At 38.5% G+C, this 25,990-nt stretch overlaps 1 protein-coding gene and 1 pseudogene across 1 annotated transcript; one reads left to right on the forward strand and one right to left on the reverse strand.

Moving 5' to 3' along the window:
• Positions 1-4: 4 nt before the first annotated feature.
• Positions 5-24,204, forward strand: LOC110063432 (protein phosphatase 1 regulatory subunit 21-like). The gene is made up of 30 exons (XM_089288116.1): positions 5-217; positions 1,836-1,904; positions 2,079-2,156; positions 2,956-3,024; positions 3,181-3,276; positions 3,916-3,986; positions 4,101-4,194; positions 4,566-4,624; positions 4,738-4,784; positions 4,933-4,980; positions 5,175-5,227; positions 6,097-6,186; positions 7,202-7,261; positions 7,713-7,814; positions 8,612-8,700; positions 9,363-9,499; positions 9,585-9,677; positions 9,928-9,989; positions 10,346-10,411; positions 11,012-11,101; positions 12,164-12,232; positions 12,655-12,747; positions 18,327-18,428; positions 19,355-19,432; positions 20,204-20,287; positions 20,417-20,449; positions 21,203-21,277; positions 21,855-21,896; positions 22,187-22,285; positions 22,530-24,204. The coding sequence occupies exons 1-30, from the start codon at positions 155-157 to the stop codon at positions 22,677-22,679; spliced, it is 2,361 nt and encodes a 786-aa protein (XP_089144242.1). The 5' UTR covers positions 5-154; the 3' UTR covers positions 22,680-24,204.
• Positions 13,352-15,393, reverse strand: LOC110052601 (BTB/POZ domain-containing protein 6 pseudogene; annotated as a pseudogene).
• Positions 24,205-25,990: the final 1,786 nt, after the last annotated feature.

Here is a 25,990-nt window from a genome sequence, read left to right on the forward strand (position 1 = left end):
TGCTCTCCTAAGGGGGTCACGTGGTTATTCGAAGAGAAAACAAGATGGCGGACTGGAAGCACACAAATGACATCTGAAGCTAATGATCAAGTCTTCCATAGCTAGTTCGCTCTCTCTGATCTGATGTTGATGAGCTAATATTCAAAGAACCAAGATGAGTGCAGACTCACAAACGCTCCAAGCAAAGTATCAGAAACTGGCTGCAGAATTTGCAAAGGTTTGTTTCGCCTGTGTTGCCTCAAATAAGGAAACATAATTTTAAGGCTTGTTAAAAAAGGCTTAATAATTGAAATCTTGATTTGTTTACTTGTGTACAACATTACCAAAGCGATAATCTTAAGTTAAATTGTATTATTTTTGTTTTGCTGCGGAGTGATGTAAGCTTATTTTTGCTGCGTGCATGGAATGGAAGGCAATAGGAATCTTAAACGCGATCCCAAATGTCTGTCAAAAATTAACTTAATCTTAACCTCTGCAACTTTTCTCAGTTCTTAAATATGGGAATGGCCACCAAATTTTTTCATCGATTGCCACTTTAAAGGAAGAAGGCATCACCTGCAATATGGGAAATGTGACAAAATACGATTTTCTCTTTTCCCCTGAAATTTTATTGTAAATACTTGTTCCAGTAAGTATCCATACCTTCCCCATGGAAGGTTTTTGGTTTGAAACTACTCCGCCTGTATAATTTCCTTTTAAATTTTTTTTGCCATTTGGGAGCTCCCCCCACCCCACCCCCTTGGACTGTAGTGGGACACTTTGTGACTGTTACGTCACATGCTGTTTAGTCTCGGAACAGGTCAGAACCAGTTACAGAGAGCGCATGCTGTTGAAGCTCGTCGAAGCTAAGTTGTTTACTGTTAGCTTTGCTTGTGTTCAAATATAAACTCAAGTGTGTTGTGTTTACTTGCCTTGAACCTCGTCCTGGTCTGTCTACAGGATAAATTTTACAGTTACTCTCCTTGGGTGACTACAGATACTTTATGAACACGCACTTAGGAAAACTAAAAGGAGAGGTCAGATTCTTTGATCTCTAGGTGAAATATGTGTAGCTACTGAGTGAGACTCTACTTCCTTTGAATCCAAGGGGGTACTCTGTAATTCATTGGGTAGGGGTGTGGCCACTGGGAGACAGTGAAACCCTTACGCTATACTAGACCCTATTCTAGACTACAGTGAGCACCAAAAACCCCTACCCTATCCCAGACTAGCTATTTCCCATGCAGAAAATGTATCACTAATGTGGTTCAATGTGCGTTAACTATACCAATATCCTCACAAAGTCACTTTCAAGTTTCAATTTCTATTATTAAGAACCCTGTGGGTAAAGAACCCAGTTCTAGACTAAATTATTTATATGTTGGCTACTTTTCCAGTAAATTATACCCTGAAAGTATTCTAGACCAAAACTGTCAAATTTCTATTTACCCTATCCCAGACTAAACTGCCTGATAACCATGCCCTTCATAGTGGCACGTATCCATGTAGGTTAAACTGTTATATATGGGAGTAACCCCTCTCCCCAGCTTTGAATGGTATCAAAAAACATAATTATCAGTGGGGCTTCTTTCTCCACACAAAATCTCACTTGCCAATCCAAACAATAATTTAGCTAAATTATGTATCAATCAAATAGTTCAAACTTCAACATAGCTTGGGCGTATTCTGGGCATTTGACTAGCTGATGGGCTTAATTTAGCTTGTGGGACCAAAAATGGTCATCAATAGTTGCTTAAGGGCTTGTGGAATTTTTCTTTGATACCAATCTCTTTTCTTCCTGTGATAAACCTACTCCTTTTGCAACAGATTTTAGTAACTATACCTTTAATTCATAGCAAAGAGCACAGAACACCGTTCTAAAGAAGGCTGTGATAGAGGAACAAGAAAAGACAAAGACTCTTCAGGTTATTAAGAATCAATGTATCCTTTGTTTTGTTTTTTGAATTTTATACATGTTGTTTTTGCACTGTGAAATGACAGGCCAAAATAACCGGTTGATTTTACTGGCAATATTACTATATACAGATAAGGATTTTCACTGAAATTTTGATTCTATTATTTCTGATGTTGTTTTCCAGGAAACTGTACGGCAGAAGGATCAATCTATTAGGAAATATGAACAAGAGATTGACAGCCTGCAATTCAGAAACGATCAGGTAAGGCAACGTAAAGTAAAGTAAACAGGCATTTCTTACCACTTGCTTGTTTTTTCCTCTGCTCAGAGATTGTCAGCTGAGATTGACAAGGTGGAATGATCAGATATTCTTGTTAATTTGGCTTGACAGAGCTTCTTGTATTGTCTCAGATTCAAGTAGTACAGTCTCAATCAGAGATAATCATGGATAGCTGTTGAGTTCTGCCATCAGTATAGTATTTCAAATTAAATTTCAGAGTCCCTTGAGTAGGGTGGGTAACAACTGAATCCACAAAAGAGACATTTGAAGTCTTACAGATCTATTGTCACTTAAATGAGGGAGGGGCTCCAGCGAGGAAGGGCCTCCTCTTGATTAAAATATGGGGGAAGTAGTGAAGGTGGTGTTTTGATGTGAAAATTAGGAAGCTGAAAAAATACCATAACAAGTTTTGACCTTATATTTTGGTAAAACGGTTTGGCAACCTGGACCCCCCTAGTTCTCTGTATCCAGCATTGGTCTCTAGAGGGCATCTTAGGGGTTTTTAGAACACGGGATATTTAGGTAAAAAATTGTTGGGGTACGGGATGTTTAGGTCAGATAAAACAGGATTATAGAGCAGGAAAATTGCTAATTTTTTCATTTGGAATAAATGACATACAGGTCATTTAGGCAAAAAGGTAACAGGATTTGGGATACTTAGGACCCTCCCCCCACCTAATGGGGCCTCTCTTTAGCCAGACTAGGGCAGCCATATACAACGTCTAGCTTTGCAGGACCATAATCTGTCAAACTATAATTTCATCATACTTTTTTTTCTTAGTTGTCAAAGAGAGTGTCAGTCTTACAGGAAGAACTTGATGATTATGATGGAAAGAACAGGAGAGGAAAGGTTGATATCAAGTTTACTGTCTGATTCGCATACATAACTGCATTGATCTCTCAAAATGAAATCTTGCACTTTTAACCCAAAAGCTTTGCATCTATGTATTTACAATTTGTAGGATTAGTGATAAACGTCAGTCCATGAATGTCTTTTGCATTGCAGTCAAGAATTGATGGGATGGTAAGGGGAGATGATAATGATGTGAAAGATCAGGAACTTCAGATAAAAATACAAGAAAATGAGAGACTTCAGAGAGAGGTTAGTACCACAAACATGTAAGATGATTTCCACTGAACATCGTAGCAAAAAGGGCAAAAATAAAATTTTCAAACAAACCTCAGATGTAGCGTGGTAATATTATTTTGAATACAGTTAAGAGCAACTTATCAAGACTGACCCCGTAAGAGAACACTGAAGCTGAAGATGCTAATGTCTTAATTAAATTGGACATTTCACATCCATTCAGTTGAAAACATGTTGACTAACACACATGCTTTAAGCTTTCTTACAAGGTTTGATATTAAGTTTCTCAAGAATGCTTGAGAATTTAATCTCAGGGTCACTTAGAGAAGTGAATGAAAGTGAGGTGTTTCAAAGAGTTTTCAGAAGGTTACCATGCTATGAGTAGATTTTTAATACAATAATTTTTGCACTTATTGCTAGAACTTTGAGCAGAATCTGACTTAATTTTCTCATCTGCGCTCCAACAATCTTGTTTTGTCGATTCTTGTGAAAAAATGTTTCGGCCTAGTTCTAACTATCCAGTAATGGAACCACCTTAACTTAAAATTACTGAAGGACAAAACCCAGAGTAGACCATCTTAAATTCATGATTGCCTTCTTTGGTTGTGCAAGCTGTAGCCCAGTTTAATAGTGCCTTATAATTTTACCTGGCAGTTATATGAAACAACCCAGGAACACAAAGGAACAATATTGACCCTTCAGGAGAAGTTGGAAGCTCTAGAAAGGTGACAGTATGCTTAGAATGTAGTCAAATGTTTGGCTCACATGTTAATCAGCTTGTAGTTCATAGATATTAAAATGTTATTGATTGTCAATATTATGTTTGTCATTTTTTTTAGGAATTCCACTGATCACCAGAAGATTTTAGATGAAGCTAATGGCAAGCATAAAATGGTTCTTGATAAACTTAATGAGGAGAGAGCCTTGTTAGAGGTTTGTTAAGCAATCAGCATTGAATACTATATAAATTATGATGACACAAGAAAGTTGATGGACTGAAAAGCTGTTTGAACACACTGTTGATTGCCAAACCAAAGCTACCCTGACAAACCCTAACAAATCTCAACAAATACTAAGATCAAACCAGGCTATGCAAAATTGTTAGATTGAAGATGTAGGAAATTCATTTTTTATGCCTCTTTGATTAGTATCAAGTTGTAAGAATAATGTCTACTCAGCTTATAGACATGTTCGGTAACAGATTGAGTATGACAATCATGTTATTGCTTATTAATATTATTATATGATATTCATTTATATTTTATTTATTTAATGGTCCAAACTAACATAATTTTTCTTTTAAGGCTAAACTTCATAAGACAGAAGAAGAATTAAAAGTAGCAAGTTTCAAGGCTGAGAAAGGGTAATTAGAAATAAAAGCATGCTCATGTTCTTCCATTAAATGATTTGATTCCTGTTGCATTATTTTTGTCAGTGACAATAATGCACATAGCAAAGTGTATTCTAAATTCACAGCCACCAACAACTGAAGCTCTTACACAAGGAAATGACTTCAAGATATGGTATGACAGTGCATTTTTAGCACATTTATTTCTTTCTAATGCTGGACATTGAAAAGACTGGGTCAATTAGTTAAACCAGCCATTTGACTTTTTCTGGATGGAGTAAATATGGTAAGAGAAATAACACTGTAAACATTGCTTCTTTCAGATGATGTGTCTAAGGTTGTTACAGAAAAACTTCCATTCAATGACACAAGTAAGCACATCATGATGTTTGGCTATTAATGTGATCCCTCTCTTCTATGCGCCAGACATTTAATTCTACTATGTACATGTACATGCTTGAATATTTAAACTTATAGTGGAATTAAATGTTGTTACTGTTGTTAGGTAAATTAACTGCTTTATGACTTGTTCAATTCCATTACTATAATCTTGGATGAATTTCAGGTATCAGAGAATTGAACAAGCTAAATGTACCAACACATGATCGCAAGCACCAGGTATAGAATGATACTCTTTGTTAATCGTGGTTAAGTCTTGGATAATCAAAATAATATGTAATGAATAACATGTAATCTGCATTGAGTACTATATATGTTGACACAAGAACGTTGATGGGCTGAAAAGCTGTTTGAACACACTGTTGATTGCCAAACACTAAAACTAAAGCTACCCAGACAAACCCTAACAAATGTCAACAAACTTTAAGATGAAACTAGGCTAATTATTCATGATCCATGAATAATTAGGGTTAAGAGACAAAGGAATTTCATTTTAACCTGAATCTTATTGTGACCTAAAACATTTATATTTTTTTTGATATTCCATAGCTGTTAGGTAACTGCTTGATTCTGTGTGGTAACCTGCTTTTGGCTCTCAGATTGTGGAGAACTGGCAAAATAACATGAGAAAAATTCAACACCAGCCTATAATATTTTCCCTAATGGGGAAAGGGTCCTTTGCAACCATTCTGCTGTGCGGGAGGTTGAGGGTTCAGACCCCAGACCAGACCAATGCTTCATGATCTTTAAATAACTGAGGAGAATGTGCAACCTTTGTAATTACAACTGCAAATGGTTAGACGTTCAAGTCTTCTGGGATAAGGGATATAAACTGAAAGCCCCATCTCCTTCATCTTCGGTGTTATGTGGTGCTTCAAATTGGGTTAACCTCATTGCGCCTTCCCCCTTTGACACAATGTCCAAGAAAAATTGCCATGTCGATGTCTTTGCTCATTCCTGACATTAATTGCACCTGAAACAGGCTAGCAGATGGTGGCATTCTATATTATGTGTAACCTTTAAGTTATATCTACCTCTGTAAAATGTCTGATGGATGGTTTACTTTCAATTGACTTTTTTTCTCTCAGGTGAAAGCAAAGGAAGTTATTTGCCAAGCAGTTGAGCTGGTTCGTGAGCTTGTGTCAGGGATGTCTAACTTTCTTACCTACACTGAACAGGTATTTAACTGATGCAAGAGTAGAATGTTATTTATTCATACTTTCCCTCTATATACTTGGGCGGATACAGGATTTTAGGGAAGGGGGATCTAAGTATGGACTGCCAAAGGCATTTACACATGGGTGTACTCCTGGAAATCCAGAAAAAAAACTGATAGTTCTAAATTTATTAGGGAAAAGCATCTTAAATAATTAAGTCGGCTGGTTTGACAGTCTCTAGTCTTTCCTGTTAAACTTACTATCAATTAGCCCTAAATACTCAAAAATTTTTCCATGGTTTGATATATGAAATTAGAAAACAGTCCTAAGAAAATACACATGCTGATTGGTTAAAAATCGTGTTTCTATATCTTGATAGAAACACAGAACTAGCACGAGCTGTTGATGTAATGATGGCATGAGCAAACAGAATTTACATTTTGATAATCAAAGTAATAAGTTGTTTTCCTTTTTTCCGTCGTGGTGTTTTCTAAAAGAAATAGAAAACATGTTCTCCGTGTTTCTAGTGAGTTACAGAAACACTCATGAAAGTTTGGGAGAACTCAAAAGAGCTGTGGAAACACTTGCCTGCGGCTCGTGTTCCCACAGCATTTCTCGTTCTACCAAACTTCCACTCGTGTTTCTATAACTCAATAGAAACATGGTACATGTTTTCTATTTCTTAACTTTTCCTTGGAAAATGTGGGAAATGGCATTTCTGAGCCCCTTAAAATAAAACTTTCCTGAGGGGACATACCCCCAAGCCCCCTCAGAAGCTTGTGCCTTTGGCACTTGATTAACTTTTCTCTTTGGTGTATGCATGGTGCAAGAATGCATGTTATGTCCCTGGTATGAATTATACATTTCATATGAAGCAAATATTATGAAAGCCAGGGAGAATTGACATAGGTCTCGTTAAGTGTAATGTGCTGACCAATGCAAAGATATATTTTCATGAACAAAGAAAATGTTTGCCAGAAAAGGAGAAAATGTTTGCTATTAATACCTGTAATTCACTGTTTCCCTCAATTTTTAGCGACTCAAGACATTCTTTGTGGAATCCACTCAACAGCAACTCAGTCCAGCCACCCAGAAGGTGAACATTAACAGTAAGCTATCATCAGCTAATGTGCATACTGACACAGGGAGATAATGTGGTTTCCCATTATCCCAAGCCAGGGACTCGTGATAAAAGGGCTCAACAAAAAAATAAATACAGAAATACAGAAAATTCAATGTAATATGGTATTCATGTTTAAAATTAATGTCCAAAGTGGTTTAATTACATGTCGTTAAGTGCTTGTCTGGTAGTTATATTCAAAATAAAACAGTAATTTTTTTGTTTCATGTGGAAGTACTGTAGATTACTAGGCTTTTGGAAAAATTGCTGTGAATCATCTAAACATCTTGGAAAGCAGATTGAAATAGTAACCTTGATAAAATCAAAATGCTGATTGAAGGAAAAGATATTTACATTCAAGATGTTTGTTGGGGTTGATACATTTAATTTATATTTTATTGCCTTCTATGTTTTGTTTATTTTGTAGTTTTGTGACCACCTTCATAGCAATGCAACAGTACTGAGAGCTGTGGAGCAGTCCTTTGTATCATTCTATAACAGCATCAAAACAGATTCTTTGATTTCAATGGTGAGTAGCGCAACACTAATACTCTTTACTGTTTGTACTAATGTTGCCATGTCGAAAGAACATCTATTACAAAATATCTGAGATACTAAGCGCGCTCTCATGTTTTGGACTAAAGGTGTGTTCAGCTGAGAGTATGTAAACATGGTTGTGACATTTTAGATTTGCATATATTTTTGAGAAATATTTTATAAAAGCAATATTTAGAGTACTTTTTCTGTGCTTAGGTACTGTAGCCTCAGCTAACATTTGGGGAGTTGGAAGATTTCTCAAAAGTAATGTAAACCCTTCAAGACTGCATCTTGAGTTTGCATAACAGTCTTGTATTCTGCAAACCCACCTCATGTGTAGATGAGGCTATGTTTGCATGAAAAAAGTGCTCATTGGTTAAATAGCACAGTACACAACTTATATAATAAATATTTAATATGCACTGGGTAAATCAGAATCACTGAAGAGAAAAAAAATCTATGTCCAGTTAGTAAAGCAACTTAAACTGTTGCAAATAAAGTTGTGGTTGGAATTTCAAACTGTGTTCATTCTCTTTCGTCAGTGCTGAAACATAGTAAGGATCACAGATGTCACTTGTAGCACATGTCTAGTTTCCCTTTTCAAGATGTGCTTTTTCTTGTATTTTATTTTCATCATCTTTAATAAAACACATTGTCATCTTGTCATCTTGTCATCTTGTCATGTCAAGTAAATCCTTTGCATAGTTTAATTTCAAAGATATCTTGGTCAAGAAAGTTTTTCAGCTTAAAATCACTATGTTTAAAATAATTGCTGACATTATTTTCTAGGAGACTATACCTGGTTTTCAAGATTTTGCTGAAGCATTCCACAGATATAATAACTACCTCAAGAAGCTTCTTCCTTACTTTGTGTTAAGGTAAGAGAGGTGTTGTGGGCACCTGATATTAAGCGCACTTCACTCTGTATTTTGTGGTCCTGGTTTGAGTTCTTGCTGTAGTCCATCCATTGAGCTGATTCCCTAGAGGGGAACCAAGTGGCCCATCAGGCCAGGGCTTGTCACTGGTTTCAGCAGCATGGAGAGACTAGGAGTATTTCTACTCGCCCCTTGGATGGGATGCTAGTCCATCACAGGGTTACTTCCAGCATTAAATTCGCCTGTATCCATTTATACACCTGGGTGGAGAGAGGCACTGTGAGAGTAAAGTGTCTTGCCCAAGAACACAACAAAATGTTCCCAGCCGGGCTTGAAGCTGGACCACTCAATCCAGAGGCGAGCACACTAACCATGAGGTAACTGCACCTCTCATAACCTGACAGAATGCTAGTGAACAACTTGCAATGGACAAGCATCCCTTTCAGGGGGGAAGGTGCAATTTGCCTAGCCATTAAGACATGAACCAGTGAGAGCTATTTCCCAGCTTTAGGTTATCTCAAACCCAAGCTCAGATTGGGCTTGCACAAGCACTAGGAAGCTGCTGATAAGGAGTGATTAGAGCTGATTGTATTCAAAGCTTGTCATAACTAAGATACCAGAAATGATCTACAATGTGACAAGTTTCTTTCTTTTTTTGTTTCTAGTACTAGTGAGGAGTGTAAAGCCTCAACATGTTCCAACACACTGGAGGCTTACAACAAAGCTCTACTTCACTCTCTTAGAAAGCTGATTACGATATTCAGTAAGATTGATGCTCACATTGAAGTCCTATCCTCAGCAAGTAAGTTAATGACGATGATGAAAAAATTTCAGATTTGTTTGTAGGCAAAACCTATATTAAACAAATATTTTCTCTCAATCTCCAGGTTCAGGATCTGGCGGGATTCTCGCAAATAATTACTCTGTGTCCTTCACACTTCTCAGTACATCCTTGCAGGAGCTCCATGAATGTGTCAAAGGTAGCAAGCAAGCTTCATAACTGTTTTTCCCTTTCCCTTGTTGTACTTTATTTCTTTTATACACACAGTAGAACCTAAGGAACTTTGTTGTTGCATGGTTACTGTCTGTCAGTTTCCTTGCCTCACCTCCTTCCTCCTTCTTTTGGTCTCCTCTCTCTGCTCCTCTTCCCCTCCCCTCCCCTCCCCTCGATTCCTTTCGTCTCCTCACCTGTGTACTCCCCACATCTCCCGTCTTTGTTTTCCTCTACAGTGTTATCAACACATTTCCAGTCTAAGGTTTCCCTTGAGCACCAGCTGCCAACAGCCACACAGGTAAACCACTAGCTATCAGAGTGATTGTGTTTTTAAAAACAGTAGACCAAAGTTTCATTTCATTCTTCCAGTTCTTCTCCAGCTTTAGGGAATCTGAGATTTAGGCCTAAAAATTCCACATCACTGATCACAGACACTGCACAGATCTATGTGTAGATACTTCATGAGTATAGAATTTTTCAGATTCAATCTCAGCTGGTTTTCATTGAGTGTGTGAAGAGATACATCTGTTAACTCAAACAAATAGCTAGCACAAAGCTAAGAAAATGTAATTCAAAAGAGATTTGAGAAATGGCTAAATGAAAGCCAGCATGTTTCCTTAGTATTATTTGACTACAGTATCATTACTTTTGCAGACCTTGAAAAGTACAGATGAATGTATCGTGTCTTCTTTAGTTTCTCTGCTTACCGCCACAGCCAAGGTATTGTTTTACTCCTTGAAGGAGCTCAGTGACGGTAGTTTGAATTATTTTGGCCACGTACAAAACTACCTTTAAACTGAAGGACACCTGAAAATAATAGTTTACTAAGAAAGAAAAAACACCAAAGAGATAATAATAATTTATAAAGGAACAAGGAGGGTTAAGGATGGAGAAGATTAACACGAATTACAGACGACGAACTTGAAAAACGTAGGCTGAACTTTTCAAGATGTGCAAACCGTGACGTAGCCCCTTCAAAGTGTTCTTGTACCTTTTTCGTCAATGCGTAGAATATTGATTAATGCGTACATATTTTTCGAAATGGGCTCTGTTTAATGGTCTTTGTTTTTGCCCGCTTTGGTACTGTTGTGATACATATATAAACCATTGTTTTCATTTGAAACTAAAGCGGTTACCCACGTAGAGTTTGTTTTCATTTTAGTACAATGTATTTGATTTACTCTCGCTCACACTTGAACATTATCATGTTGTCTTGTAAAAGTATTTGTGTTAGTTCTCATTGAGCGATATAGGTGTTAATTCGTTGTTTACATTTTGTTTGTTTGTCCTTGTTTGATTATTTTTTTTTTTTTTAATCAGATAGCAAGATTCATGAATAGCAACCTTGATTTCATCTCAACCAAGACTGGTGTCCGAACAAGGGGAATGACAACAGCAGTTGACAGTGAGGTGAAATTTGCCTTTGGGTTTTCTTGATGGTGTCTTGACACCCTATAGCCCCAGGCTGGACTCTGCAGTGTTAAATAATTAGATGCCAACTTTCAGAGAACATATGCAATGACTTTTTATTTTGCAATTAGATTATTCGCTCTTGATTTCTATCGCGTGGTAGAAATCAAGAGGAATAATCTAATTGTTTTAGTATAAATCTACTAGTCGTTGAAAACTTTATTTAAATCTTCTTCAAAGACTCTTCGAAAACGCAAAGAAGCGGCCGTCATTTTGTTAGCAACCGCACACTGCTACACTACTCACTATCTATCACAGAATAGATAGTGTGTAGCGTGGCTGATAAGTGTACGGCATTCGTGATAGGACGCTTGCAGATTGATAAGAATTCTTGATAGAGAGGTTATAGTCAAGAAAGTATAAAGGGGAAAAAGAAAATCTCAAAGAATCGCTCGTTTAAGGCAGGCAAAGGACGGCAAAAATGAGATGTTTAGGTTCAACTTTTGAGGGTCTGAGATAGAGTTGCCCTTTGCGATATATTTGACTTGCTTCAGCCGAGTTAGGAAGTATGCATTTGAAATCTCAGAAAACGAAACCTCTTCTTTACGTTATTGAGTCTGGGGGTCGGAGAAGATACTGTCGTGTATGAATTTTTATTTCTCCTACTCTGTGCAAAGTAAGAAATCATTTTAAGGGTCAGTAGTATTCCGTTCTCTTGATAGAACGGTTTCCATGTGAGTGTCGTAAAAGCAAAACCAAAGTAATCACTCTAGCCAATCACAAAGGACACAGACAGTACAATGAACCAATCAAAACTCGAAGTAATTACATGTAGCTGACGCGAAGCGCGGGAAAACGCGTGCGCACGAGTCACGATTTGGTTTGGTTTTGTTTCTGATTGGATGAAAAAGTGGCGTGAGTTTTTACGCCAATCATGTAGCGTAGTAAGTGCACAACCAATTACTTTTTCGACACTCAAATGAAAACCACTCCATTTGCCTTAATATTCATATTTTGAGGAAAAATTAATCCAAGCTTATCATCGTTGCATGTTTCTTTTAGCTAACGTCTTCACCAGCTGTTGTAGAGTTCAGGCATCATGCCGCTGACTACATTCAAAAGCTGATCAAGGTAGTGTGATCATTTCAGTAGACTCAACAGCAGTCAAACGCGTTGCGCCCGCGAGATTCCCGCCGTCATGCGCAGCAACGGCCGTCGTTCTCGCCAAAGTCAAGACAGTCATTGGAAAGTTAACTTAAGATTTGTACGTCACGAATGTATAGAAATTTTAATAGTTGTTGTCTATCTATTCTATCGGTTCGTAATTTCATTTACAACTGCTCGTTTAATAGCGTTTTATCAAAAAGTCTTGCACATTTTCGCTTCAAACTCTAACAAATTTTAAGGCCACAAAAACTGGAAGTGGCGTCGAAGTTTTGCTTTTGAACGCATTGCGTACCTATAATGCTGTATGTTGTAACTAGTGAAATTGCCTTTAAGAAAGAAACCGTCGTTTTCTATCTGTTAAGTATATATATATTTTTTCCCTTTAGCCATGTCCGGAGTCCGTTCCTTACAAAGTAGCTCTTTATAATCACAAGGTTCTGGTTAGCTCGACAGAAAGCAAGGATTCCTTGGAACAACAGGTAAGAAAGACAAAACCAGAAACGTCAACATGGAAATTCTCCTTACTGTTTCCATATATTCGTGATACTTCTTATTGGGAGAATTTGGTTTTCAATCAAATTTCTCCTAAGATGATCAAGTTATTTCAAATCAGAAATAGTGTAAGGTGAGGGAACCTTCATGTTACCTGCACCTCAGGTAGAAGTAAAGAAAAAATTTTGAGAGACAGTTATTTAGTTCAACGGATCATCATGAAAAAATTTAAAACACAATCCTGGTCAAAAGTCTTGGGACACTTTGCAATTTTGCCAACATATAGTCTTTCTGTCCACCTCCCCCTCCCCACCCCCAACACAATGTTGATGTTGATTCATCCAAAGTAGACCCACTATCCCAACATTGTTTTGGGGGGGGGGGGGGGGGGGGAGAGGGGTTCGGCAAATTAAAAAATGATTTCCCATTTCAAAATGCTTAAAGTTGTGCTTAAACAATAATCGTGTTTCAAATAAAGGATTTTACTTTACTTTACTTTACTCTAATAATGCGTCACCAGTTATCGTTTTGTCAAGTGTCCCAAGGTTTTGGCCGGGATTGTAGGTTAGAAACTGAAGATGTTATAGAAAATCCACTTTTCATTTTATTTATTTTCCCAATACGATCACATAGATGATCAACAAAGGAAACGGTAAACGATATCTTCAACAGTAGGCCAGTTTATACAGAACACTTAAGTTCCTTATTAAAATTAAGCTGCGTGGAAAAATATCTAAATTATGCAAACCTAAACTTACTGACTATAAAGCCTATAATAAACATTATACCAATAACACAATCAAAAATCGAGAAAATAAAATAATATATGATATGATATGATAGATGATATGATAAAGATATTATCCACAGTAAAAGCAATGACATTTTGAAATGTCTTGCCATCGATGGCACACGTTTATTGTCATTGGCAAGTTGTCTGGATGTTATCCGTTCTTTTTTGTTTTGGTTACCTCAGGAAAATACTACTTCATTACTTACATGTCACAATTTCACGCATTAGAAATACCCCGATTTATTACTACTGATAGCGTGAGAAATTGTCACCCAACTGGTGTTACTAATTGATACTGAAGGGTGCCCATTCATTAAATTTACATGACTTCACAAAAGGCTTCTGACAATAATAAAACCTGATTGCTAAACAAAATCCCGGGTTGATAGCAAATTAAGAACCGCTTATGTTACAGTAAAGAGAAACTCTGGAAATTGCCCTTGTTCAACTCTGGTTCCATTGCGACTCTCACTGCTGTCCCTAAAATCAAACCTAACACCTAAACAAACCACAGATTTTTTACCATCTTGACCAAAACAAGAATTGGCACCACAGATGGAAGCTTCGACACGATGTCTGATCCCTTTCCTTATGACAACAGGGCGGTCGAAGAAAATATTAAACCCGAAGTACTGAAAGACTAGTTCTGATGACTTAATACACCTGATAGATGTAGAAGGAAAGTTTCCTGATTTGTAACAAATATACTCGCTAATATCCAAATCTTTTATCTTAATAGTCACAGAATAATTGCAATTTCTGCTTCCGCACACTGTTACTCCAAGTAAGGAGATTTCTTTGTCGACCGTAAAAAGAAGACACTCTTTTTTATCAGGTGAATGAGGATAACCTGTGTCAGTGTGAACCACGGAGCCAAATCTGCAACAACGCTGAAACGATCCTCTGAAGCCAATTCTCTTCTTCTCAGAAAATCCTACAGGAGTGTCCGGAACTGAACTGAAATATTTAACTACGCTAAAAGCCTCGTCTTGTGTCAGTATCTTGCAGTCAAGAACAACTGCAGCAAATTCATGTTGAGTCATCAGTGGAAAGCGTATTCTTTTCACCATCTGTTCACCGAGAATTCTTCTTTTCTGACTTCCATCTGTTGATAAACCTTGTTCTTCACATCTCCTTGTCGCCCACAAATTCACCGCTTTGAACAACTCTATCTCTTGAATATTCAACGTGTCACGCTCGACCACTCTTTCAAGTAAGGATCTCTCAATTGTCACAAATCCTTCCGATTTCACAGCCTCTTCTGCTTGTTCATCGATCACTTTCCAGCAATGGTCCACCAGTTTTTTCTCTTCATATTTCTGTGCTTGTGTCAAGATGCCGAAAACATTCGATGCATCTAAGTTATCTTGAAGATATTCCGCACATTTATCAGCCAGTGAAGGCACCATGTATTTCTTCGCCAAATACATCACTCCCATCACATTACTTCCGCTCAAGATCACTTCATCGCTGTACATATAACGAAACAACTCCAACAGACTGTCGTATTCACAGTCAGGCAGTTCAATAGAGTCTTTAGTCTCCGCCAGCTCACCGTAAAACATGGCTTCAAACACAGGACTGCTAATCGACAGCACAAACTTGTGAGCAGGAATCACTTGTTTACTTTCACTTTCGCCATTGGGCCCTCCTCGCACAACAAATCTCACATCGCTGAAGAGTTCATTGTTGAACATGAACTTGCTTCTTTCTCTGATAGTCGGTCTTGCTGTTTGCCAGCTTTTCTTGGCGAGTATAGACATGGCTCTCTGTCTAAGAATGGTGTGATTTTCAGCTCTCTGTCTCGAGTAGACGTCAAGAAAAGTGTTGTTTCTAGAAGTCAGTCAGTACAGCGGTAATTCAATAAATTTGCATCTCATCCTCTAACCTGTCACGCGTCACGTTAATAGCTGGGGGCAAGACAGAATGAGGTATTGTTGGAGAACAGCACGAACAAGTGACAGAAAACCATTTGGAAAAAAAGGAGGAGGTAGTAAAAGGAAGGAGGAAGGTAGTTACTTCAGTAAAACAAAGGACTAGCTAGTGTCGGAAATGGCAGGAGGACGTAGCAAGGTGGGATTTTTCTTACTAAGGACGTTCGCACAAATTATTTCTGCGCATCCTTACTGCGCATGCAAATTCACACGCCACGTCATGCTGGTGAGCGCGCGCTAAGTAATAAAATGAACAATGACAGGGTAGATGGCCATTGCTATAGCTTTGCCTGGATTTAATGATCTTGGACGTTCGGTGACCCCTACTCTTCTTTCTAGAAACAGATTTCACCTCGTAGCTCAGTGGATAGAGCGCCCGCCCGGTGTTCGGGAGGTCATGGGTTCGATTCCTGTCGGGGACTCGGAATTTTTCTTTGTCCCACGCTCGTGTCATGTTGATTAATTCACCTTCACATTTCATTACCGACCTTAAAATTCACCATCTTTATTAATTTATCACTATCTCCACATTGTTCAAAAATGAACAAAAAAATCAATGTGGGAAGTTAAAAAATTTCAAGAATTCTGTCCATGGGACATCGAATCCTACCATCTTGCGGCTGCAAGGCGCGTGAAACTATGGTCGCTATTCCTAAATGTGAACTTGTTCTTTAAGGAACCTCACCAGTTGACTAAATTCACTTAACAGGTCCACTTAAACAATATTTGGCAGAGAACATTTCATTTCAAAGACCTAATTGCAATATTTTTGGGCGTACGGACAGTGTGGCCTTATTCGCTAACGAAGCCCGATTTTTTCAGATTTAGGGTGTTCTTCCGGGCATGTTCTCTCCAAAACGAAGTCGGTGACCCTCCCATTTTTTTTTTTTTTTTTTTACATTTCTGACATAACTAACTCATCATCTTACAGTGGTAAAAGTCTCAGAAAAAAATCAATGGTGGAACATTTTCGCGCGAACGTCCTTAAGGAGGAGGAGGTGTAGCCTGAGCCCTCTGTTACTCAAAAAGAGGACACGGAGATTGCAAAATCAGTTGTCAGCACTTGGACCGTGTATTGTTCAACAAGAGGTGTAGTAAAGCCAAGGCCTTTCGACTTGATTCTCCCTTGCAAATGAAGACTGTTAATTACCGAACCTTGTTGCCCTGTGTCTAGAGTAAGAAGGATTCATTATTTGAGATTTACTGGTGGGTATACTTCAAGTTGTTGAAAATCAGTGATCCCAAACATTATTACAACAAAGTAACTTTGAAGTTTCTCTGACATTATTACCACGCGTCTCGCACTCAGCGTGGTTTAAACACAAAACTCATGCTCTCAAAAGATGGCATGCAGCCAGTTTCCACCTTTAACAATTGCACTTTGTGACATGGAAATTACACGATGAAGCAGCTAATCAGAAGGCTACTAAGCAAATTATTGACGTACAGTATTATCACAATTTAACCCTCGGACGTACAAGCTAAGGCTTTTTAAAAATTTTTCAGTAAAAGTTGATTTACTCTCTGCATCGCAAAAGCAACCTTGAACCACTCATATACAGAGCAAATCTCTGTTTACAATGGGCAAATTACTTAAACACATCACGTTAGTATCAAGTTAAGACCATCTCTTTGTCAACCTTGCTTCTTATAGGGAACATTTTCTTAAAAGCCCACCATTATCTCTTGATTGGAGGAACTCTAAAAGTTGGGACTAAATTGAAATGTTAGGCTGTCAACAACTGTGGATCAAAGCTTTTTAATCTAGCAGACCAATAAGCTTGAAATAGTGTAAGTTACAGGGACCGTGTTGTTACATTTACCTAGGTGTGACTAAACAATCTGAGAAACCGCTAATTAGTTCAAAGAATCATCATGGAAAATTTTAAAATAGGTTAGAAACTAAAGATGTAATAAAAATAACTTTGTAAGTTATTCATTTACTCAGTTCAATTACACAGATGGTGAGGAAAGGAAACAATTGACGATATCTGCATAATTAGGCCAGTGTTTACAAAACACTACCAACTTGATGTATATAATACGTATGCTCACATCTAAACTGATTCTTAAAATATAGGTGATGAGGGAGTCTAGAAAAGCAACACAAAATGCTTGATTTTATAGATACTTAATTAGAATTGTGGTCAGCTGTAACATACAGAGCTATAATATCATTTAATTTGAATTTAATAGTCTAAACGATGAGAAATATATTTCATTATTATTATTATTACTATTATAGAAATTACTTAATAAATCTTATGAAAATAATAAAAAAAGGTATAAACTTACAATATTCTAAAATCATTAGAAGAGGGATTGCAATCTGCCACTGTTGTCCTTTTGTCTATTATATATATATATATTTTTATTTCACACAGCACAAACACCCCAATTTATTACTACTGATCATGAGAAACTGTCACCTAACTTGGCCCATTCGTTAGATTTACATGACTTCACCAGAACAGGGCAATGCGATTAAAACCTGAATGCAACTCAAAATCCTAGGTTCATAGCGCATTTAAGAACCATTTATGTTAAGGTAAAAAGGAACTCTGGAAAGTGCCCTCGTCCAACTTTAGTCTCATTGGTACTCTCAGAACTCTTCTCAAAACTAAAGGTGCCCCCTGAGCACAACACAGATTCTCTACCATCTTGAACAAAACAAGAATTGGCACCGGAGATGGAAGCTCCGAAACGGTATGAACAACCGTTCCTAATGATAGGCTCATGACGTGTGTGCTTAACTTTGTTGTAACAAGGTATGGAGAGGGTAGAAGTTTAAATTTTGCGCAACTTTTCTTGGTATCATTTTGCTGCTTTTTAAACACAGATTGCTGTAACTCACGAGAGAATTTCCAAGCTTGAGGAGGCCAAGGAACATTGGATGCTAGAGTCTCAACTGCTGCAGGTCAAATATGAAAAGGAAGCTAAGGTTTGTTGATTTATGAAACGTTTTCCAGCTCACTGTTTTGTCAAAGGCAAGGGGGGCGTTAGGCGATGCGTAATAAATAGTTGGAATTTCTTCGATTCGCGCACTTCAGAACACGTGCAACTCGAGGAGATAAACTTGAAACGTGCTTCTTAAAGGGCCCTAGACAGCCACACCTTTGTTTTTGTTTAGATACGAGAGTTTGGCTATTATATTTTATTCGGAGCATGCCGAAACGAAGGAAATCACTTTCAAACTTCTAAAAATAATCAAACATACTTTCAGGAACACAACTTACAGTGAAACAATACGATTTCGCTTCACCATGCAATATCAATAATTTCGATGGCATCAAAAATGGTGGAGGCTGACTAGGGTCATTTAAGGAAGCTCAGTCACGGTAAATTGAATTTTGAGTTGTTTTGGCCCCGTACAAAATTTCCTTTAAATTGAAGGAAACTTGAAAATAGTAGTTTACTAAGATAGAAAAACACCAAAGAGATAATAATAAACCATAAAGGAACAAGGATGGTCAAGGATGGGGAAGATTAACACGGATTACAAACGACGAACTTAAAACATTTAGGCTTAACTTTTTAAGGTGCGCAAACCGTGACGTAACTGAATTCGAAATAAAACAAGAGTAAAAGCTCTCTGTGGCGTATAAAGCTTTCACCATTACGGCTGGACATTTCTAAATTCAAAAGTTAGCCATGAAAGGTTTAGCTGTGTTTCACTTTTCAACATATTTGGCTAATAATTTTCCCGTGATTTTCAATCGTCTCGATATTTGAGCTTGATCAAAGTACTCTCGTAAAGAGATAAAGGCAGAAATTATCCGTTTCATTTATTTTCGTGTCTAGCCAGGTTGGAAGTATAAAACAAATTAATTAACATTTTGATCATTGTCTTTTAAATGTTTTCTTTAGAGAGTGCGAGCTCTTGATGAAGAACTAAACCGGCTCAAGGCGTCTAAAGGTGCGCTTCTCATAGGAGACGCACTCTCGGTAAGGAAAATTCTGTTTCATATTTAGAGCGCTAGTGGGTTTCTGAGAACTGCTAAAACTTGAAACCAAACGTATCACAAAGCCGCTCAGTACGCTTGTCAATAGTGCAACAAACCAATCAGAACTCAAAGATGTATCATGTGACCAGTGGCAAACATATGAAGTCAGTTGACAGATGGAAAGCGCGGGAAAACGTGTTGCAAAGGCAAACGCAAGAAGACGTTTACCAAACGTAGCCAGCTGGAGAAACTTGAAAAACCGTCAGACTTGGTTTTGTTTTGGAATAAATTTGTTGCAGAACGTAGCAGTTTCGTTTTATTAGATCAAGGAAGTTGAGAAAGTTTTTTTGACTTTGTAATCATAGTTAATAAAGGGAAATGGTTAGGAGCCCGGTAAACATCAAAGAAGCAAACAAACAGGCTAAGATTTATGTTGGAAGGTCCCTGACCCTGCATATCTTTTGTTTTATGCTCATAGACTATACATGAATTACATAATCGCAATGCTTTTTTTGATTAGTTGTATGAGCACATGTAACCACCTTTGGTATTTGGCCAGGTTTTGTGCGGGTCAATCCTCAAAGTAGCCAACAAAAACATACAACAAAGAACTTTGTCAGGTTTCTTAACCATTTTCCTTTCTCAACTATGTTCTTCTGGAAACCAAAGTAGCTGCACAATTACTTTAGCAGTCAATGAAAACTGGTCTGTTTTTACAGCTATTGTGTATTTTGTTAGTCATATACATCAACATTTTATTCTTAATTTCCAGTCTATCTCAGACGAGACCAGTTCAACGTCTTCCCGATCATCTGTGACGTCACATAGTTTCGAGGTCCCCGCTCCGCCATCTGACGTAAGAACTAAACTTAACATATTTTTCTGGTATCCAGTTTGCTTTGGTTTTCAGCCCTTTTGGACTTTCGTGTTTTTGTCTCAAGTCCTTATTGTCGTTCTGACTTTCGTTTTTCATGTGTTGTTTTAGCTTGGAGCATTAGCATCACTGAACCGAGAGGAGGTAGGCATTTACTTGTTTAATTTTCGATTGCTACGTAATGGCTGCCAATTTCGATATATTAAAATTCAGCCTAACACAAAAGACCTCAGCACGAGGCTCTGGGGAATAAACCCCACAAACTCTGTAGTTATTCCCCAGAGCCTCGCACTGAGGTCTATTGTATTTAGGCTGAATTTTAATTTATCGAAATTGGACAATTGTGTCCCTTTCTTTTAGCTTTGTTGCCATCATTGGAATCTAGTTCTGCTCAGTTCTGCGACATTTATAGGTGCATCCACTATCGTCGTGGTGACCACTTGACATTGCTTGCAACAGAATGGCAAATATATCAGTCATTTCCTGCCTTATGGGTATATAACCTCAACCCAAGCACGGCGATTTGTTCAAATGGGGTATAAATGGTAACTGCTAGGGCAATGTGACAGAATACTGGGGGAGGGGGGATGATAACCTGTGATGGACTAGCATCCTCTCCAGAGGGCGGGGAAGTGACAATATTCTTGGTCATTAGATGTCAAGGAAACCAGATTTATTTGGGCGCCAACACTGATGAACTTCCTTAGCTCATGTGTGCCCTATGATTGAAACAGACCGAACATTTCAAAACAACTTGTTACCATCTGTAGGATAAGTTGGGTTTCCTGTGTCTCGGATACGTCATATGATTGTTTGATTGCGTGCTCGACTGACGGACGGACGGACCGATTGACGGATGGATTGATAAATGCATTGATTTAATTTTCCTTTTTTCAGGGAGAAGAGGAAGAAACCAGAGAAACACTGATCAAAAATCATTTTACGCAGAGAATAGCTGAACTCACTTCACAGGTCAATAGCGAAAAACTAGGTTCTAAGGTTTTGTTTTGTTGACGTTGTGTCTTCATTTGTTTATGTTACACTTCTATCATCCTTGTCCATTATTTCCAGCGAGCGAGTGCGAAAAAAGGAGCAGGGGGAGGGGGTGGGACAATTCCTTACTTCCCCACCCTTAACCTCTTTTTTTTGCTCACCCCCTCCCCACTTCTCCCCATTTTTTTGTTCACCCCAGGCGCGCTCGTTTGCTCGCTTGCGTGCTCGAGCTCCCCGCCTGGAAAATGGAAAGTCTCTTTTGCAGCCCTTTTTTGAGCCATGCTGCAATGTTTTTCTCCACAGGCGAGTAGAAGTGTTGCGCGAAGACTAAAGTAACTTAAAATACTTGCTTCCTGTTTGAAGAAGCTTTTTTGCAATATACTCATGCTCTGGTCTTCAAATAGTGTAAATATTTTTGGCAGAGTCAGGGGATTTCTGATGTACGATTAATCAGTTCTCTGAAAGTTATGTCATCTTCTAAGGTCGTTAAAGATAGATTCTTAACATGTCCGTTAGTTGACAGAAAGGTAACGGGTTTCCTGTAATTTTTCCCCAGGTTCAATTTACCGAGAGCAAGACGGTATCAATTACTGCAGAGGTAAACAACTTCTCTCGATTTCCTTTCGCATTCGTTCTTTCTCTCGTTAAACTTTTTAGTTGTAACCCTGAGCGTTTGCGGACCTGGCGTGATTATAGTTACGTCACGCAATCTTCGGGGACGACCAATGTCACGAAATTTTAGACCTGGTCTAAAATTGAATGAAAGTTTGAGTCTGAGATATGTATTGAATCGATATGGTAGGAAAATAAGTACCAGGAACAGACAAAGCAATACGAATGGTTAAAACAGATATCAAACTTCTTACTTGATTTCTCAATGTGAACTAGTGTCGCGCTCTGTACCGACGAATGAAACAGTCCGAGAAGGCGAAACAAGAACTGGCGAAAAATCTCAAGACTGCAAACTCCAAAGTCAGCCAACTGGAGGTGAGTTAAGCATTGACATTGACTATTTCATGATTGTATTTTCACTTGTTCCTGTGAAGTATTTTTGCGTCAAGTTGGTTACAATAATCGTGTTTCGTAGATATCTTTTAAAAGAAAAGTGTCCCGTTATTTCCACCCCTGCCAACTTGACTTCGCGTTCTGACATTTTCCCGCGCTTGGGTAAGGTTTGTTTATTTTCCCGCCTCTTGAACGCGGGTGTTAACATTTTCCCGCCTTGTTTTAGGACGAGGCGGAGACTATCAAGCGAAGCTACGAAACACAGTTGTCAATGATGAGCGACCATTTGTGTGGAATGAACGAAAAATTAACTTCACAGCAGGACGAAATTGAGGTGCTGAAGAGCGGCAAGCTTAAAAAGGGAAAACTGCGGTGACGAAAAGAAATTTTTATAACAAATTAAGACAATTATAATATGAAGATGAAAATATAGCGAAAATGTTGTTATGGGTAAAAGAGATAACAGAAAGAACTTAGAGAACGGAATGCTAGTTTTTAATATGCAAAATGTTCTTTTGATACTCGCTTTTTTTACTGCGTTTTCTTCCAGTCGTTTTACGCTGAACAGAAATCTGATGACTAGTTCCTTCGGGTTGTGTTTGCCACCCTTTACAAACAAAAGTACCTTGCTGAAAAAGCGGTTTTTAAATTACTGTCTACACTTGCCACGCTTCTACTTTGCGTTTTGCCAAGCTTTTGATTGGCTCGAGAAACCCGTGCATCTTTCAGCGCGCACTAGCCAATCGGAGCATAAGTGTTTTCTTGCAAGAGCCAATCAGATACCGACGAGCGCGGTACGCGGCGCGATGTTTCCCGCGCTTGCCGCCAATGAACATGAATTTGCGACAGTAATTTGAAAACTGTTCTGTCAGCTGGAAATGGGTGAGAACCGATGTCACGCAACTCTTTCCGTAGATTAAGTCCATCGCCCAAGCCTTTCTCTTTGGCGAACGGCCGACATTCACAATCTCAACCTCGAGTTCTACAGACGCTTAACATCCAGTTCAAAAGAAACCAATTTCCCCTCGTTTTACTGATCGTTTTTTCAGCCGTCATTTGAAAGTTATACAATGCTTCTGAAGGGAAGTAACGCAGAGCTTTTGCAAAGAACGGTTACGCGAACGAACCAAACGAAAGGGCTTATTTGCGTTGAAGAAACTGTTTTCGCACTTTAAGGAAGGAGGTTGGTTTTAAAACTTGAAACCTGCGACTTGAAACCAAATGCCTTCTTTAGTTTTGGGTTGAAGGTTCTGTCCTTGTGTACCAGAATACAAGAATTACTGAATACAAAAGACCAAACCTAAAGGCCATAGCTAAACCATTACTCCTGAACAAGAAAAATAGGATATTTAATCTCTTTTGTACGGGGTAAGGAAAGTTTTCTTGCGCGAAAAAGATTAAAGTGTTTCTTCCTTATTAGACTTACGTTTACATTCGCCTTCCCAGATGACAACATACAAGTGAATACAAGTTCTCGCAGCTCAAGCTGAGGGGGGTTGTAATTCTGTGATCGGTAACGTAATTGTTATAACTTCTTTCCTTACTTTGTACTGACATTGTAAGAAGCAATTAGATATCAATCAAATTTGTAACGTTAATTTCATTCAGGGCCGGGTTGCTCGCTAGCCGGTTAATGCTAGCAAAAAGGGATTCTTACTACTCCTTTTTTGTAGAGTTTTACAGAAGTCGAAGTCAAAATTGAAGGACAAAAAAATATAAACTGAAAGCGTCACTGAAAAGTTACAAATCTGGAATAAAATTGCACGCCAATCCTTGATAAAGTTAATCGTGCTTTGGACAACCGGCCCGGCACAATATGAAGCATATATAAGAATTTATTTTTTTTATATAACGTTATTATACGGACGTGTAATAAATTTGAGAGTTTCCAACCGACGAAATCTAGAGCAATTATGTCTCCGATAGTATTTTCAAGTAGTTTTACTCCTTTGGTTTGGGTTGGTGTAATCAGTGAACAGTTTGTCAAACCACCTTGGGACAATCTTCAAACATCCCATCTTCGGCGCTGCCCGAGAGAGCAAAGGCACACCTTGGGCGCCTTCCATTCAAACCCTCCCTCCCCACCCCCGATAAGAAAACGAACTTTCGAAACGGTGGCTAATGGTACGGAAATTTCCTTGGAAAATTAAGATCGAAAAATTGTTTAATTTCCGCATTGGGCAACTTTCGGATATTTCGGTAGGAAGGTCAAATTGAACAAACATTCCCGGAAAGACATTTTCTCAAATAACTATTTATTTGGATAGAGCTGGCGGGGCTGCCCACTTTACTGGAAATTCCGGAACTGGAAATATTCCCAGAAATGCAAACCGGATGTTTACAGCGTACGGACAAGTTCCCCTTGTTCCTCGAACGCTTTATACTGAGGAAGAAGGCCATTTTCGTCCCCAGAGCCCTTTGATATCCTTCACCTGGTAATACCTAAGTACAGGGAGCAAAGGTTCCTCGCAACCTTCGTTCCCAGGGTCTTTTCCAAGCATGGAAAAGGCCCTAAGAACGACGTTGGGTTCCTCGTACCCAGTCCTATAAGCAAGGAGCCCTGAGGAACTGAAAGACTCACTTGTCCGCTAACCCACTGCGCAAACGTTAATGAGCCGACTTCCTTCTTCGACGCAGGAAGTCATGTCTGAAGAGTAATCAAACCCTTCATAAGGAGCTAACTAGGTCACGATATTTTGCATGTTTTAAAAGTCACTTTTCTGGCGTTGATAGTAAAAATAATTTTCTAAGGTTTTTGGCAACAGCTGTGACAACAAGCCTGGAAACAAGTGTAGTGCCGTGACTTACACCCGCTTTCAGTGTTACGTGCATAGGCCAAATCTTTCGACCATCTTTCGACAAGCAATAAAAACGACTGGAAGAACGTTTGACTGTGAAACTGGCAATTTCCCGGTTATTAATATTAGCAGAACAAATGACAATAAGTTATCCTTCAGTGACCTCTAATGAATGAAGAAGATTATGCACTCTGCATGTTTCCCGATTTACGGGATGATTCAAACGATTATCGGCTCTCAATAGATTCCGGTAGAACTGGACTGTCTTCCGCTTTTAATATTCGAAAAAAGTAAGCATTCACAATAGTCGATTTATCTCTCAGAGAATGACTTCTTGATACTCCTAGCCTTAGTTTGAAGTCAAATAAATCCATCTTTCATGACTAATTAAAAGTCGATTTCGATCGTTAAGAAGTCCGCTGTGCGTACTTTTTTGACGTAGGCCAAGTTATAGAGCATGTCGAGGACTGAATTCGAAAGCGGGTGTAGTTGTTCCCAGCTCACTCATTCTCCTACCCAGAGCACCCAGAGCTGTTTGACCCGGTCTGGTTGGGACTAGGCACAAGAAGCAAAGCTCAGACTACAAGCCACTGTCTTTCTCGACGCCTTGAAGGAGCTCAGTCACAGTATTTTGAGTTATTTTGGCCAAGAACGAAATTATCTTTAAATAACAGGAAACCTGAAAATAGTAGTTTACTGAGATAGAATTAAAAACACCTAAGAGATAATAATGAACCACAAAGAAACAGGGATGGTCACTCGGGATAGCCTGCAGAGCAGGCGAGATTTTTTCGAGCGAGCGCTCACATCGTAAAAAGTTTAGTCGCCATCTTGAATTTTTCATGCAGTGGTAGACTGGAGAGAGAGAGAGAAAGTTTTACCAAGGGGG

This window comes from Orbicella faveolata, unplaced genomic scaffold (genome assembly GCF_042242905.1).
Source record: "Orbicella faveolata isolate gen_17 unplaced genomic scaffold, um_ofav_v1 contig_15, whole genome shotgun sequence".
Lineage (NCBI taxonomy): Eukaryota > Metazoa > Cnidaria > Anthozoa > Scleractinia > Merulinidae > Orbicella > Orbicella faveolata.

Bases quoted from the DNA above. Each gene is read 5' to 3' on its own strand.
- LOC110063432 (XM_089288116.1), top strand. From the start codon at position 155: ATGAGTGCAGACTCACAAACGCTCCAAGCAAAGTATCAGAAACTGGCT. The intron at 6,187-7,201 runs GTATTTAACTGA...CTCAATTTTTAG, and splicing joins TTCTTACCTACACTGAACAG to CGACTCAAGACATTCTTTGT. The intron at 12,233-12,654 runs GTAGTGTGATCA...TTTTCCCTTTAG, and splicing joins ACATTCAAAAGCTGATCAAG to CCATGTCCGGAGTCCGTTCC.